Here is a 16959-nt window from a genome sequence, read left to right on the forward strand (position 1 = left end):
TCACTTTTTAATTATTTACTTATAAAAAACCAGAACATGTTATATTTGCTAAATTACTCTCTACAACATTTTGAGTTTTTTGCAGCCACAACTTCCTTGCTTCTCAGATTGGGCAAGATGAGAAGTAGGAGGGTTGTAAAGTACTAGCTGGTGTCTGTGTGCACCACTGTCCTCTTCTGGATGAAATCTGATTTGCTCAAATGTTTGTAACTAATAATCTTTTCCTAGCAGTTGGCCTACAAATACAATACAAACAACAGCTAATGATTATTCCCATTTGAGCTCCACAGGCCTGTGATCTAGAACAGGGTTATTAGTTCTATTCTCCATGCCCTATAGCTGTATAACTAGCAACTGTGATGTTTGCATAAGTATGTGACAATGGAGGATGATTGTTATTTATTTGTATTCCTAGAGGTGCTACCCAGATCATGGCCTTATTGGACTAGACGCTCTGCATACACGTAGTAAAACACTCCCTGTTCCAAAGAGTTTATAAACTAAACAAACAAGAAAGATACAGGGTGGGAGGGGCAGACAGATGACATGACTTGACAAACACTGGCAGCGTAAGGCCCATACCATGCAATTTACTCTGTCGCTCTCTGCCTGTGCATGAGCCAGACTAGAGCAGTTTGCATAATCAGTGTTTAAGAGATTGAAATTAACATTAATACAGAACTAAAAATAAAATCAATGTATTGGGATTGCCTTCTGTGCCAAGATTGCTGTTAAATTACATAGGATGAGCCTGCACACTGCAAGCACTGTAGAATCAAGTATCAAGGCTTGTGAAACCTCTTTGTGCTACAGCATGATGTCTGGATACAATGCAGTCACGTCTTTTGGTACCTGTGGCACTGTCCCTGGGGAGGAGTTCACTGGCATTCCTGTGGGCCTGGACGCCTTCGATTATAAACTAGTTGTGTTTACACCATGCTACAGGTGAGCGTGGGACTCAATTTAGAGGGGCCCTTTCCCAAAAGGAACAACAATCCAAAAGAGGTTGAGTATGGCTGGAGGGTGCAGAGGTGCAGCTGAGCGGAGAGGGAAGGCCACAGGGAGAGGGATGCGAATTCGTGAGGCGCAACCTTTTCAAAGCGGAGTCCACGTATTTGCAAAAGGTTGAGGAGAGGCGGGCTCGGCAGCTGGACGCGAGCCCTGGGGGAAGCTGCTGGAGCCGGAAGCCGACTTTCTGACTGGCCCCATCATGATCTCTGGGCGAGCCCCGCACCGCTGGAGCCTGAGGCGCTGGCTGGCGCATCACGTCAGGCTTCTGCTCCGGCACGCGCACGGCCTTAGGCCGCCCTGGGCAGCCGCCCGCTGCAGGGACCAGCGCCCCCGCTAGACTTCAGGGCAGGGGAGGGAGCGCTCAGGACCCAGATGCGCGCGCGCACGCGCGTGGGCGGGCCTGACACTGGAGCCGGAACTAATGGCTTCGCCTGGCCGAGGGCGGGGGCGGGGTCGGCGCGAGTTGTTGTAGTTTCCCCGCCCCGCCCTCTCACGCACGCGAAACTACGTTTCCCAGGAAGCGCCGCAGCCGCGGCTGGGTCAGCTGATCCCTCCCCAGCCCAGAGCAAGATGGCGGCCTCCATAGCGCGGCGCTGCCGGCGCTCGCTTCAGGCTCAGCACCGCAGAGCTGGGCTTGTCGCCGCCCTGCATAGCGGACCGAGCCGGAGGAGGGCGCAGGGCCCGGGGCCCGTCGCGTCTGGCGGGAGAGCGGAGACTAGTCCGGCCAGAGAGAGCGGGTAGGGCTCGAGTTACCGAAAGGAGGCGGCGGTGCAGGTTCCGCTTGCGGCGGGACTGGGGTAGCGATAACCTCGCGCGGCTACAGCAGTGAGAGGCTGCGGTCCGGCCCACACGCGTCCCCGCCCGCTCCCCCGCCCGGCGGCACACTGCTGGCCTGTTTTCACAGCTCGCGCGTCCGTTCCCTACACACGCGCCCTGGTCCCCATAGCCTAACCCCTCACTGTATCCGTTTCACCCTCCTCTGCAACCCAAGGTCTGCTCCACATTCTCTGTCCCCTGCTGTGCTCCCCAGTCCATTCTCACCCTCTTGCCCTTATTTGGATTCCCCCACTATTTCACATCCCCATTAATATTACATTTCACAACTCTTCCCAATATCAGCTTCTGGTCCTTCCAATTCTACAACATACTAACTAGCCCTTTCAAGTTATGTACCCCATTCTCTCCAGTTTCATGACCTACGTCACTACCCAAATTTCCTCCTCTCCCTTTTCTCAATTTCGCACCAGTTCCAAGCAGGTCAGATTAGAACATCTTATTCCTGTTACTGAAATAACTGGCTTTTAAGAATTTTCAGAATCAAAGGGGATTTTGGAAATTCACTATCTGACAAGATTTGAATTCGGGTTTGTGCTTCTGCATCAATTGATAGCTTCAGTAAAGTTTAATACAGGCATCAGCTATAGTTGCATGGCATAGTGATTGGCTTCTGAGATATAGGTAATGGAGATAAAGCACTGTACACAATTGCAGGAGCTTCCTGTTCAGGGCAGTTGCAAATGTCTCTACATGAACATAAGCTTGTCTCAAAGCTGCATCTGAGTGGAAACTAAGGCTGTGACTGTACATCTGAAAGTAGGATCAGGGCCTTTATGCAGGAAACGTCTGAAAAAATACCTATATTAGAAAGGAGATTTTTTTTTTTAGAGGGGACATTTTCAGTTCAAATTATGCCCAAAATTAAGGTAAAAATAAGCTTTTTCCAAACCTGAGTCATACAAATATTTCTATGAAATATTCTGTGACAATCATTTTAAGCAATCATTCTTCTGCTGTGTTTGCAAACCAAACATTGCCCTATTGTATGTGAAATTGACTAGAAATAGGCTATAAATGCAAATTAAACAGAGCAGTTGATTTTCAGTGTCTCTAAACTGAGCTCAGAGGTCAAAAAGGGAGGTGGTGAGGGCAGTAGTCTGAATTTCCACCCACTCATAACACTGGAATGAGATACCCCTCACAGTAGATTGTGCAGGTATTTGTAATTTGATCACAACTCTATTTTTGTGTGTGCTTTGATCAGCAATGAAATAGTTTAACATTGATATTTAAATAAGATTTTATTCACAGGCATGCAAGCTGTTCACATGAATCAGAACTATTGTTTCAGGTCCTCTGCAGACTCAGGCAAAATGTCATTGGTTTCTGCTTGGTATGTTTTTTTACAGCCATAATAGCTAGATACTTAATTGTTTTTTAAAATGAAACCTGAGATTCTGGAGCATGAGACTGCAGCCACCATTAAAAAGTAACTGCCTGCCAAGCCACCACAAACCAGTCCAGTTGAGATAAACGCAGAAAGAAAACAGCATAAATAATGAAAGCAAAGTTAGGTGCCCCAATCTTAAAAATACTTACGGATGTGCTTAACTTTACTACCACAAGTCTTCCTGTTAATTTCACTCCCATTCCTTTCATTGAAATCAATGGGACTTCTCAAGGTAGTAAAGTTTAAACATGTGAAACATAGCTAATGAGTCTTGTTTTTTACAAATATGGTTTTGTAATGTCTCCCTCAACACATGGAGGAAAACTAGTTGTAAAATACTTTATTTAAATGCCTGAAAATTAATCCTAAATGACAGTATCTCCATCCCCTTACTCAGTTCTTGGTATTGATGTTGTCAGCTGTTGAAGCAGAGATACAGAGCCCTGAACATAAATGATCTGGAAAGAGGAGTAAACAGTGAGGTGGCAAAATTGGCAGATGATTCAAAACTACTCAAGATAGTTAAGTCCAAAGCAGACTGTGAAGAGTTACAGGGATCTCACAAAACTGGGTGATTGGGCAACAAAATGGCAGATGAAATTCAATGTTGATATATGCAAAGTAATGCACACTGGAAAACATAATCCAAACTATACATATAAAATTATGTGGTCTAAATTAGCTATTACCACTCAAGAAAGAGATCTTGGAGTTATTGTGGATAGTTCTCTGAAAACATCCACTCAATGTGCAGCGACAGTCAAAAAAGCTAACAGAATGTTGGGAATCTTTAGCAAAGGGATTGGTAATAAGACAGAAAATATTGTATTGCCTCTTTTTAAATCCATGGCATGCCCACATCTTGAATACTGCATGCAGAACTGGTCGCCCCATCTCAAAAAAGATGTATTGGAATTGGAAAAGGTACAGAAAAGGGCACCAAAAATGATTAGGGGTATGGAAAAGTTTCCATGTGAGGAGAGATTAATAAGATTGAGACTTTTCAGCTTGGAAAAGAGATGTATAAGGGGGGATATGATAGAGGTCTATATAATCATGACTTGTGTGGAGATAGTGAATAAGGAAGTGTTATTTACTCCTTCTCATAACACAAGAACTAGGGGTCACCGAATGAAAATAATAGGCAGCAAGTTTAAAACGAACAAAAGGAAGCATTCTTCACACAATGCACAGTCAACCTGTGAAACTCGTAGCCAGAGGATGTTGTGAAGGCAAAGACTATAAAGGGGTTCAAAAAAGATCTAGATAAATTCATGGAGGATAGGTCCATCAATGGCTATTTGCCAGGATAGGTAGGGATTGCTCTTTGCCAGAGTCTGGGAATGCCTGTCAGGATGCATTTCTTGATGATTACCTGTTCTGTTCATTCCCTCTGACGCACCTGGCATTGGCCATTGTCAGAAGACAGGATACTAGGCTAGATGGACCATTGGTCTGACCCAGTATGGCCGTTCTTATAAACTCAAGTCTTGGCATCCCAAGCTTATTGTGTTCACCTTTTGAAAGAAACGCTGCATTTGATGTATTTGTTTAATGTTTTTCCATAGCCCACTTATCGACTATATCTATTTAGGTACTTAATATTGCTTTAGTATCTTGCCATACAAACCTGACTTCACCAGTGAAATATAATATTTGTGTCACTTCATTTGTACAAGGCCAGGTAATTATTTAGAGAAACTGTCAAGCAATTCACACTGTGAAGGTGACCTCCATCTTTTGCCTATATAAAAGTATGGATGTGAGATTTGCAGTTATTTTTCAGATGATATGGAGAAGCTTATTCTGGTGGAGTATGTTCAGAGAGTAGTTTCTCTCCAGTGGAAATGATGATTTCTTTATCAGACTAATATTTATGCTAATGCAGTACAAACCTTTTCCAACTTGGAAGTAATCAGCTGACAATGTATACATAGTTGATTTGCCACCTGTCTGTTGGAGACTTATAAATCTACATGAAAAGCAACTGATATTTATAATTTCTATTAGTTACAAAATTGGGAATTGATCAAACAAGCTGTTACTCATGTTGGTTTGCCTCATTGACTTCAGTGAGGCTACTCATGTGATTAAGATTTCACAGATTCAGACCTTTATTTCTTTTCCTACTTATATAATAGTACCTACTTACCATTTTCTACCTGTATATAATGGAAACAATCGTCGGATGCATGCGACAAAGTGGGTTTCTGCCCACGAAAGCTTATGTCCAAATAAATTTGTTAGTCTTTAAGGTGCTACAGAACTCTCACTGTTTTGCTAAATACAGACTAACACGGCTACCCCTCTGGAACTCATCATAATGAAAAAAGTTTGCCTCATATTTCCCCTCAATATTTATTATGGATCAGTAGCGTTGTGTTCAACATGGTATTGTTTTTTTTGTTTTTTTTTCTTGTAGTGTTGAGAAGTTCATGGGTGTTAATAGAGTATATACTAATCATATTTACTTTTTCCCTCTCTTTCAGTGTTGCTCCATGGGCAGCAGTAGTGGGTCTAGAAATTCATGCACAGATCAGTTCCAACTCAAAGCTTTTCTCCAGCTCCCAAGTCCAATTTGTAGCACCCCCTAATTCTTTGGTATCTTTCTTTGATGCTTCTCTACCAGGAACCTTGCCAGTAAGTTACATTTCATCTTAATTTATCTCGTTCGAGAATCTTAACATTTTTGTTGAGCAGATAATTTGAAGCACAATTCTGATCTTTTGTTCTTAAGTGTCTTTGTAGCATTCATAGAATCACAGAAGATTAGGGTTGGAAAGGACCTCAGGAAGTCACTAGTCCTACCCCCTATTTAAAGCAGTATCATCCCCACCAAGGCTTTTTTAAGAGCATTGTTCTTGTTTTTTTCAGACTTTGGTTCATTTATTTTTTCTGTGTACTTTGTAACTTGATCACCATGGACGTCTGACAACTCCTGATAAGGAAATAACTCAGGAATATCTCTTGCAGAGATTGAATTAATGGCAACTTTTTTTTTTTTTTTTTTTTTTTGCAATCCGATTCAGTGTATTTGCATGGCAATGTTACTTTAGTTGATTATACTATATTTGGTTAGTATGAAGCACTGGAAGTTTCTTAAATATGAGAAGACATATAAAATCCTATGAGTGATGAGCATCTTAGGTTTCTAGTTGGCCATTTGATGTTACTTTGCCATATGTGTTCACGTAGTTGCCATTTCCCATTTGGAATGTCTCAATATAGAGTTATTTAGTTTTCTAAGCAAAACCTATATAGTTTGGGAAAGTGTGAACCATACTTAGTTTATTTATTTATTTGTAATACATTAAAGATCTGCATGAGAACTTTGCAGACTGGTAAAAGAGGGATTAGAGATATAACCCTTAACCTTGAGAATTCATTTAAAGTAGGAGTAATGTGATGGTAAGAAAGGGCTCTTCTTTGGTCAGCAGCCCAATCAGGATGCTGGTGTTCAGGTGAAACAGCTTCCTCCACATTTCACTTATTCTCCTGCTCCCTTCTGCCCTCTCCCCAACCCCCAAGTCATTTTTAGTTTATCATCTAAAGTCGCATTTTAATTCCTTTAATATGGTTGTCTTTTGAGGTGGCCATGATGGCACTGTGAATACTTGTTCATTGTGTAAATTTCCCTGGGTTCCTTTCTGGTTCCAGGTGGTATATACATGTAAAGTGTTAAGTACTACGTATACAAATTTGGTGTGCAGAGAAAGTAACTACTGAACAATGTTGTTGTTGTATCATATAACAAGTATGCTCTTTAAATAATTTGACACCACTATCATTGCTTTCTCCCCAAATGTATTTATTGGAAGTCAACCCTGAATTCTTATTACAATCTTATTTTTTAGTGTGCTACCTGAAGCTTTTATTTTCTTCACTGAAAAATAGCTTTATGTAGGATTCTGAAATTGAGATTAAACCTAGAGAAAGATGTTTGGGATCTTGAGGGAATCCAAGCAGCTTGGAGAGTAACATGTGGGGCTTGGGAAGAGAATGCATGGTGACAAGTCACAGTTTGAAAGTATTAAATGACTGAAGAACCATTATTCTGGTAGAGTTTAGACTAGGTTCTGGGTTCAGTGCCAGATCAGGGTTAAATTTCAGATCAGATGGTACACAAATCTTGAGCTGTTCTAGAGATGGTGAAAATCTTATGAGATGAGCTGTTCTCTAGAGATTGGTGCTATTTTGTGGGGGACACTGTCTGAGAGTGGCTTTTCTGAGAAGATTTTGGCTGCACCTGAACTTGAAAATAAGTCCTTTCCAGTTTTGGATCCAGCTCATAACCAAAACCAGAATGGCAGATTCAGATCTGAACACCTCCCAACCCACTGAAACTTTAAATGGGGTTTGAGTTCAAGATTTTTGTTTTGGCCCATCTAGTTAACATTTTGTTAATGATGTGGGGAAATCTGACTTAAATCGTATCTTTAATCAAACTGGAAGTTTGCCCGGGAAAGAGTAAAAATTTGAGTAGGGTATGGAAAAAATGAAAGCTGGTAGAATGTTTCCCTTTATATATATTGCTTTACTTTCTTTCTCTTGTTTTAGAATTGATTGCTATGCTTTATAGGGGGAATGGCTGTTGCCTTCATGATTGTTCCCTGGTGGACAATCCTGGGCTCCAGCAGACACAGGTTCTGCAGAGAAGATAACTGCACCTGATTAACAGGCAGCCTGATAGTTAGGTTAATTAAAAATTAGTGATCCTGCACTTTTTCACTTCTATCAACTACTTTTATCAGTACAAGAAAGAAAAAATAATCTCATTTCCAATGTGGAGAGAGCAGAGTTGAAAGTGAATATTAAATAGTTCTTATTTGTATGTAAGAATGTGATCTGCATTAACCAAGACTAATATTTGCTTTGGCAGTGTACATGTAGGCTTATTTATTTAAGCATGGTATTTTGGAGTATACATTAATATGTGGAGAGCTATAGGAAATAATATTTTCGGAAATGTTTTAAATATAATTTGTCCAATTTTTTGGACTAAAATATTTTACCCATGTTAAAGTTGTTACATTTTGAGGGTATAAGTCTCTTTAGAATCTAAATATATAGTAGTTCCTTTAAACTCTTCCTGTTTTGCAAAGAAACTGAAAAAGATAAGCAATGTTTTAGTAGAACTGAGAGAACACAATATTTGACCTATGTCTGCAATAGAGGATAACTACAGTAATAAATGTTGTTCTAAGAACTGTAGTGACAGTTACCAGTGTCACAGGAATTTAAATTTACTGTGAGATTGAGATACAATTGCAGCAAGGATCATGTCTGTAATATTGCTCTCCCATAATGTTTCCCCCTTGGCCCTAGAAGAAACAGCTCTAGAAAAAGCTGACATGATTGTCTTACATTTGTACTGTTTGAGCACATACCCTGTCTTCATGCTACTATACACATTTGTTTCACTTACTCTAGAGCTATTAGCGATAATGGAGCCCCTTATCAGTGATAAAACTTTTCCAAGAACATATACCACTCTCCAGAGTTGCATCCAACCCCTTTAGAGTTCTTCTTTCTCGTGGCGTTACATTTGGGCTCTCAAAACTTTATAATGTACAAAAGCATAACTTTTTCAACATATTTTGTTTAGTCCCATTAAAAGTGCAGCAAACTCAGCAGCATCTGCCTTAAAGCTGCATGAGTTTGTTTCTTTGGATGAAATAAACTCTACCCTAAGCATTGTCTTAGTGACTTCCCCACCCAAAAGATCCTACGGCTACCAGGTATGGGATCCAGATTCATTAATTCTGTGGCCAGAAAAGACCATTATGATCATCTTGTCTGATCCCCTGTATAACACAGGCCTTACAACTTCCCCCTAATAATTCCTAGTGCATATCTTTTAGAAGAACATCCAGTCTTGATTTTAAAATGGTCAGTGGTGTAGAATCCACCATGACCCTTGTTAAATTTTTCCTATGCTCACTGTTAAAAAATTTACATTTTTTTTTCCAGTCTGAATTTGTTTATCTTCATTTTGAGATGTATCAATTAGCCAAGTTTAATGCATTTAATGTGTGCCATGTTAATTTTATATCATTCTAGTTTTTAATCAAAATGTTGTGTGATACCAAGTCAAATGCCTTACAGAAGTCTAAGCATATTACATCAACTTTATTCCTGCATCAATTTATAATATCATCAAAAAAATATCAAGATAGTTTGACAGGATCTATTTTCTATAAACCCATGTTGAGTTGCATTAATTACATTTCCCTCCTTTAATTCTTAATTAATTGAGTCCCATATCAACTGCTCCATTATCTTGTGTGGGATTGATGTCGGATGACAGGCCTATAATTACCTGGGTCATCCCATTTACCCATTTTAAAAAATGGCACAACATTAGCTTTCTTTCAGTCTTCTGGAATTTCCTCAATGCTCCAAGACTTACTGAAAATCAGTGTTGGTGGTCCAGCAATTTCCTTAGCCAGCTCTTTTAAAACTCTTGGATGCAAATTATCTGGACCTGCTGATTTAAAAATGTCTGACTTTAGTAGCTTCTGTTTAACATCCTTCAGAGACACCAGTGGAATGGAAAGAGTGTTATCACCATACAATGAGACTATATCACCTGTTTTTCACCCAAATACAGAACAGAAATATTTATTGAACACCCCTACCTTTTCTGCATTATTATTGATAATTTAACCATTTCCATCTAGTAGTGGACCAATATGATTGTCAGGATTCTTTTAGTTTCTAATATATTTTTAAAGCTCCTTATTGTTGTTAACTCTTGTGGCCACAGAGTCACCTTGTGTCCTTTTGCTTCCCTTATCAATTTTCTACAATTCTAACTTCTGATTTGTATTCAATACTATCAATTTCCCTTCTCTTCCATTTATTGTATATTATTTAAAAAAAAATTTTTTTTACAGCTGTATTCACTTACCCTCTGAAGCAGATGGTGGTTGTGGTTGTTTTTAACCAGCACAGTCTTCTTCGTAGATTGAGACTTTTTGAGCATCTAGTAAACGTTCTTAAATTATTCCCAAATATAATGCACATTTTTCTGATTAAATTCTTCCTCCCAACTGATTTGGCTTGTAATTGTTTTCAGTTTTATGAAATTGTCTGTATTAAAGCCCCAGATGAGCTATAGCCTGTTGTCTTTAGAGGACTGAGTGCAAAGAGGCAGTTGGGGGCATAAATGGCAGCCATTAAGGACTCCTGTCATAGAAGAGCCTATTAGAACATGACATGTACCATAGCTTCTTCTAAAACTGTTTATGAGCTATGAAGGTGAACTCATTTAAGACCTGATTGACCTATCATTCAAGTTGGAAGTCTTTATTTTATGGGAGCTGAAAGGGAACAAAAACTCATCTCAGGATTACTTGAGAGGTGCCTGAATAAATGGTAGCTTTAGTTTTAGAAATAAAATGGTAGGTCTGGTGTTTAAAGGCCATCACTTCTTTTCCCCACACTGGCTGAAGTTTCCAGACAACAATTGTCAACACATTTAAAATGCCTGCATTTACCCAACTGTTGTTAATCATAGAAAGTTACTGTATCTTTTCTCATAGTCTATCAGTCTCTTGGCACAGTGAAATCAAAAATATTAAGATATAATTCAGGATTTAAATAGTCAAGAATGAAATGAACACAAATTGAAAGTAAGCTTTAACCATACCTATGTGTTTCTAGACTGTTGACCATTTTAAAATAATAAAACCTTGTAATGTATTTTCAATGCATCTGCAATATGAACAGTATTTTTGTACTATTTATGTGGTTTTTAAAAAGATAAAGATTGCAGATATTTATAAAGAGAGGATTTTCAAAAGCACTCAGTGATGGCCTAGCACTGCTCCCATTGAAGTCAATATAAATTCGTGTTGATTTGAGTGTGGGTAAAGTTAGGTCACCGTTGAGCATTTCTGAAAATCTCACCCTTAATTTTGTCTGAATCTGCATCCTTCTGTGCCTTCAGATGTCGCTTAGGACATGCACATGGTTCTGCCATCCCTGTCTATCCTGTGTTACTCTTTGCATGTTCTCTGTGTCGTTAACTGGTATAAGTTTTCCTTCTCTAAGTACTGTGCAATGGAAGGATTTTTCTGTCAGCTTTTTACATGTTCCTTCAGCTGCCCAGTGACATGTCTGTTGTGGCAGAGGCTCGGGCTTCATCCATATTACATGTCACAAATATTTCCATCTTTTCTGGATAACTTTAGAGATAAGAAGTTGTTGAACGCTGACAAATCTCGGCATTCGTTTTAAATTTCTTCCGTTTAATACCTAGGATTTTCCTGAGGCATTTGCATTCACAGGCTTTTAGACATCTGTTTGTACCTTTTGTGGATTTTCCAGCTTTCACATCCATATGTTAAGGTGGAAATAACATTGGCATTAAGGATTCATAGTTTGGTCCTTAAGTTGCAAATTTTTTGTTTAAGTTGCCACTGGTGAATCTTGTTTAAGGTGATGAATGCAGCTGCCACCTTGCCAATTTGTGACATTATTTCCTTCTTGATAACCTCATTGACTTGCACGTTACTGCAAATGTATGTGAATTGACTCACTTGTTGTATTCCTTTGCCTTCTAATGTAAAGCTTGAGTTGAAAGTGTCTGAGGTTCCCATTACATTTGTGTTTTCATAACTGAATATTAACCCTATCTTTCTTGTGATGCCAGACTGTCTTTTGGTCTTTGCTTGCATTTAGGTTGAGCTGTCACTTAAAAGATCTTCTAGTGTACTGTTGTTGAGCCACGCAATGTCTGTGCCTTATCCATCTACACTTTTTCTCATAATAAAGTCAATGGTAATGCCAAACAGTAAAGGTGAGAGAACTCATCTTTGACACCACTGTCTGTTAAAGTAAATGCAGACTTTAGAGAATGGTTTAATTGTACATACTGCTCCTGATATAAAGCCTTGCTAATGATGATCATTTTTGTTGGCATATCATAACACTTCAAGATTTTCCAGAGTGAATTGTGATGAAGGCTGTCAAATGCTTACTTAAAATCTATTAAGTTTATGAAGAATGGGTTTTGCCATTTACTGCTGTCTTCTGTGATTATTCTTAGGGTGAAAATCTGGTTGACACGTGATCTTACAGGTCAAAATCCAGCCAGATATTCCGTTAGCTTTGCCTTACCTGCTTCTTTTATTCAGTTGAAGGTGATACTGCAGAAGACTTTGTCTATCACTGCAAGGAGTATAATGCCTTGCCAGTTATGGCAGTTTCTTAGGTCACCTTTCTTTGGTGTTTTGGCTATACTGCCATTTTTTCTATTGTTCTAGGAACTTTTCCTGGTCCTTTTTTGTTTTGAAATATTCAGTGATTGTGTATTGATAGTCTGATCATCATTACAAGCTGCAAACATTTTCTCTGGTGACTTGGTCTTCACCTGCCAGCTTTCCCAGGTTTTAACTTTTTAATCGTGTCTTTCACTCCTTGTTTATGATGTGAAATGTTAAAATGTCTAATTCGGGGTGTTTTGTTTTCGTTGTCCATATCGATAACTTCTTGTGAAGTTGGCCTGTTTATCACCTCTTCAGAGTGCTCTGCCCAGGGCTCTGTTTTTCTGTTGTTAAGGTTTTTGTTTTATACTTAATGGGCCCTCCAGATGATGTAAACTTGCCAGTCATTATCAACGCAGCAAGCTTGTTTTACTGTTGCCTCTTTCAGCAAATGCTTCAGTGTGTCTGGTGACGTTGCTAACATGTTTCCTCCAGTCTTGTCTCATGTTGCTCTTCGCTGCTTTATCCTTTTGGTTTTTTTGGCTGCTGCTTTTTCTGTAGGTGTTTTTTGAGTACTGATGTTGCTTTAGCTTGTTTCCTTTCTTGCACACAGTTCCATGTATCCTCACATATCCAGACTTTTATATTTGATTGTCTGGAAATAAACTACATGCATTATGGCATCTATTATACTAGTACATAGAACATGTCAAAGACATGTCAGTGGATTTCTTGTGATGGTTCTAAGACTTATAACACATGAAATCTGTTTTTCAGTTCAATTCAACATTGCTGCTGTAATGTCTTGTCTGTTGGATTTTCGCTGTCAGTTTTCTTGACGCTTATTCTGGTTTTGTTTGTCTTCAAACAAACTGCTCTTCAGTTTTGTGACATACAAATTGTGGTCACTTCTGAACATCAGCTCCCATCCTGGAGAGTTGATCTAAAGTTCCTTCCAATACATAGATGGTTAGTCTGGTTCATTGGGAGTCTGCCCAAGTTACTATATGGATATTTATATCTGTGAATAGTGTGCCACCAATTGAGCTCTGATACCAGGCATGGTTCTACCAGTCTGGCACCATTCTCATTTTGGAAACCAATGTCATGCTTGCCCCACTGCCTTCTCCACTCTGTTGTTGTCATCCCCCACCTTGGTATTACTAAGCAGAGGTCATGCTTGGTTATATTGTCAGAGTTTGTAGACTGTTGTAGAATTGATCTTAGATCTTATCATCGTAGTTGTCTGTTGATATGTAACATATATGTGTAATTTTCATTTTTTGAAAGTTAGCTCAAAGCTATTAATTGGTTCCCAGCCTAGAAGACATTTTTCTGCTTTGGAAGTTATAGTTGATACGCCCTCTGTCTGGTAACTGTATTACCTCCCTGAATGTATTATGGCTTTCTTTTGATTTTTTGAATTGCCTTTTCTCAACCCAGCTCCTGGTCATCACATATTCCAAGGATTTTGGGGTTATATTTGTCCATTTCTTTCATTACGTGTCTGGCTTTTGCCTTTGTCTTAATGTTCCAGAAACCAACTTTTATAGTTTACCTTTTAGTAAAGAATTTCTCAGAGTCTTAGGTTTGCTTTGATGGCTTTCACCAAGACTTGGCATGTCTATCGAGACAGGGTTCCTTATGTCAGCATACTGTTTGCTGGATTGCTTACCTTGTTGTGAATTCTATAACTTCACTCCCTCCCACTCCACAAAGATAATTCGTTGGCCTGTTGCTCAACCCTCAGCCTGGAGGACCAGATTTTCATCTGGTCCTTACCCTTTGATCTGTCTGGCTTGGGTGACCCTTTGATGCATTAAAATTCCTGTCAGCATAGCTCTCATGATCGCTGGAGCACATAAGCCTCCTCCCCATATCGAGGTGCCAGTCCCCAGGGAACGCTCTAGTTTTATATCCAGAGAAAATTAGAAGTGAGAACAATTTAATTATTTTGACCCCAAAATTCCTCATTAGAAACTAATGAAATTAGAAAATTAATTAATCATCCAGGGGCATAGCTACGGGTGGGCCAGGGACCACTCACTTTGAAAGCAGGCCCATCCAAGCTCCGCTTAAACTACCTGCGGAACTGGAGCGTTCTCGGCCAGTGGCTTCCTGAACGTCCTGCTTCCAGTCAAGGGACCGGAAGCAGGAAGTTTGGGTTTTTTCAGCCAGTCCTGTCAGCCAGAGGCCCTGCCAGAAGATCATGTCTGGCTAAACCCCTGTAATCATCTAGGGAAGGAAGTAATAAAAACTGAGGAAGGAGGAAGATGAAAAATCATTCAAATTTTGGTAAATGTATTCTGTAGCTATAAATAGAGCCCTGCATGGATACAAAATTTGTGTCTGCCTCCAATCATCAATCTGCAAAAATGATCTGCGGATATCCACATCCTCATATGATCTGGATGCGGATATCTGTGGATATAAAGCAGATATCCACCGCTTTGAAGGGCTTTAAATATCAAATTTGGATCCACGTCCATCTGTGATCAGCAAAAATGGTCCGCGGATGTAGAGATCTCTGGATTTGCAGGGCTCTGTATATAAAAGGGTCCCTTCTTCTTTACCTGAACATCAAGCATCTTAACACTAAATATTTTTTGATTAATCAAAGTAATAAACTGGTTGTAAAATATGTTTGAACACTGTACTAAGTTTAATAAATCCATTAAACGATTTTATTTTAAGTTGTATTTGTATTAGGTTACTTACTTTGTGGTATGGGGACTGGGAGTTGGATGTGATGGATTTTTCCTTTAACCATTAGAAGGAGCCGATCTTTGTCACCAAATTACAGGAAATAATTGTTGCACAAACACTGAGAATTCACTGTTTCTTCTCATTTTATTTGGAATCAAATGTTTCCAATTTGTTGGTAACGTGAATGTCTTTCATAGGATCTTCCATTTCTACCAATACTATCAATAGAAACAAAGTGTTTTATTGAACAGTTGTTTTCTAACAAAGGAGTTCTGGTAGATAACTGCATTCTTCAATCAATGAACCTGTAATATCTTTAAGCACATCTACATTAGATTTAGCAGTTTCATGTTTTTTCAGTAATATCTGCAATTTACCTTTAAAGCTCTTCAGTTTTAATTATTTTCTAAGAAAGTTTTTATCTGTACTTGTTTTAATATTCTCTAGAAAGGCTTCTAACAATGCCTCAGATTTTTTTGCTACTGGTAACAGCTTAGTCAAACACACCTGTTGTCTACACTGCCGCTTATGGCAGCAAAATTTATGTCACTCAGAGATGTGAGCGACATACATTTTGCCGGCATAAATGATTGTGTACACAGCGCTATGTCGATGGGAGAGCTATCGCCGCTTGTTGGAGGTGGTTTGTTTATGTCGATGTACATGAGATCTTACATGAGATCTTACAACAGCACAGCTGCATCGGTACAGCTGTGCTGCTGTGAAGTCTCTAGTGTAGACATAGCCTAATCCTTTGTGTTAAGGAAACAACACTGAGACTCCAAAGCACTTAAGCAGGTGAGTAAACCCTTTGATTTCAAAGGGACAGTTTATGCTTAAAGATAAGTTTATGATTAAGTGTGTAATCTGGGCCTGATCTAACAGTGATAATATAGCAAGTGTCTAATTCATCAGATATTAATCTTAATAGGTACTCTGTAGTTTTCTATAGTTGCATCTGCCTAGAAGGTTCTATGCTGCAACCAAATCATTTCATAACGTTATCAACAGCACAAGTCTGAATACAAACAAATCTATTGAACTGAATTCATCTGATAGAGAAAGCACTAAGTTGTAACACTTCTGTCCTGCATTACTCTTTGTACTCTGTAAACAAATATTTGAAGACCAGTAATAAAACTAACACTATAGTACAGCTGAATAAACGTCCTTTATTTATAAAGGTATAGTGAGGCATCTATGTGAAAAAATGTTACACCTTAGACACGTAGACCAGGGAAGATGGAGATATTGGACTAGGATACAGGAGACCAATCTTTGTGCTTGAATTCCCTATCTGTGAAATGGGGATGCTAAATGAGACTTCCTACCTGATGGTTGCTGTCAGGATTAATTCACTAATAGTTTTTGAGGATCTTGCATGCTATGATGATAGCATCTTAGAACAAGATAGTTCTTCTACTGCCTAATGCTCAAGCTGGAGGTAGGGGAGCTTTGTCCTGTCACTGCCCATGGCAGCATCCAGGAAGAAGTGGCTGGCACAACAAGACCGTTCCAGGGACCACTGGTGGTAGAGCAGCTGCAAAAGCTGAGAAATAGACAGATTAAATTCATTTGGAATACACAGGCTTCCATAGGATATTAAACTTCTCAGAAGCCAAAATAACTAGCTCCAATAACTTACCATTCAAAAAATTCAGTGAGGAGAATGGGAAGCTGGGACTCTGGGAGGATCCTTCTCCTATTTCATAAAGCTAATTTGACCTTTGGAAACCAGGCCATTTTCAGATGAAATTTTACAAAAAATTTTAAACTTTTAAAAAATGTAAAATGTGCTACATTTTT

The 16959-nt window shown here is 39.2% G+C and overlaps 1 protein-coding gene across 3 annotated transcripts in view; it reads left to right on the forward strand.

Moving 5' to 3' along the window:
- Positions 1–1572: 1572 nt before the first annotated feature.
- The window catches only part of GATB (glutamyl-tRNA amidotransferase subunit B), a 50619-nt gene continuing 35232 nt past the window's right edge, over positions 1573–16959 (forward strand). For all 3 annotated transcript variants that reach the window (XM_067551895.1, XM_067551897.1, XM_067551896.1), the window contains exons 1-2: positions 1573–1748; positions 5728–5878. In XM_067551895.1, coding sequence (XP_067407996.1) covers positions 1582–1748; positions 5728–5878 — 318 coding nt within the window. In that variant the 5' untranslated portion in view covers positions 1573–1581. The remainder of the gene's footprint in view (positions 1749–5727; positions 5879–16959) is intronic.

Source organism: Emydura macquarii, unplaced genomic scaffold (genome assembly GCF_026122565.2).
Source record: "Emydura macquarii macquarii isolate MOO-44397 ecotype Brisbane River unplaced genomic scaffold, CSIRO-AGI_Emac_v2 contig_1363, whole genome shotgun sequence".
Lineage (NCBI taxonomy): Eukaryota > Metazoa > Chordata > Testudines > Chelidae > Emydura > Emydura macquarii.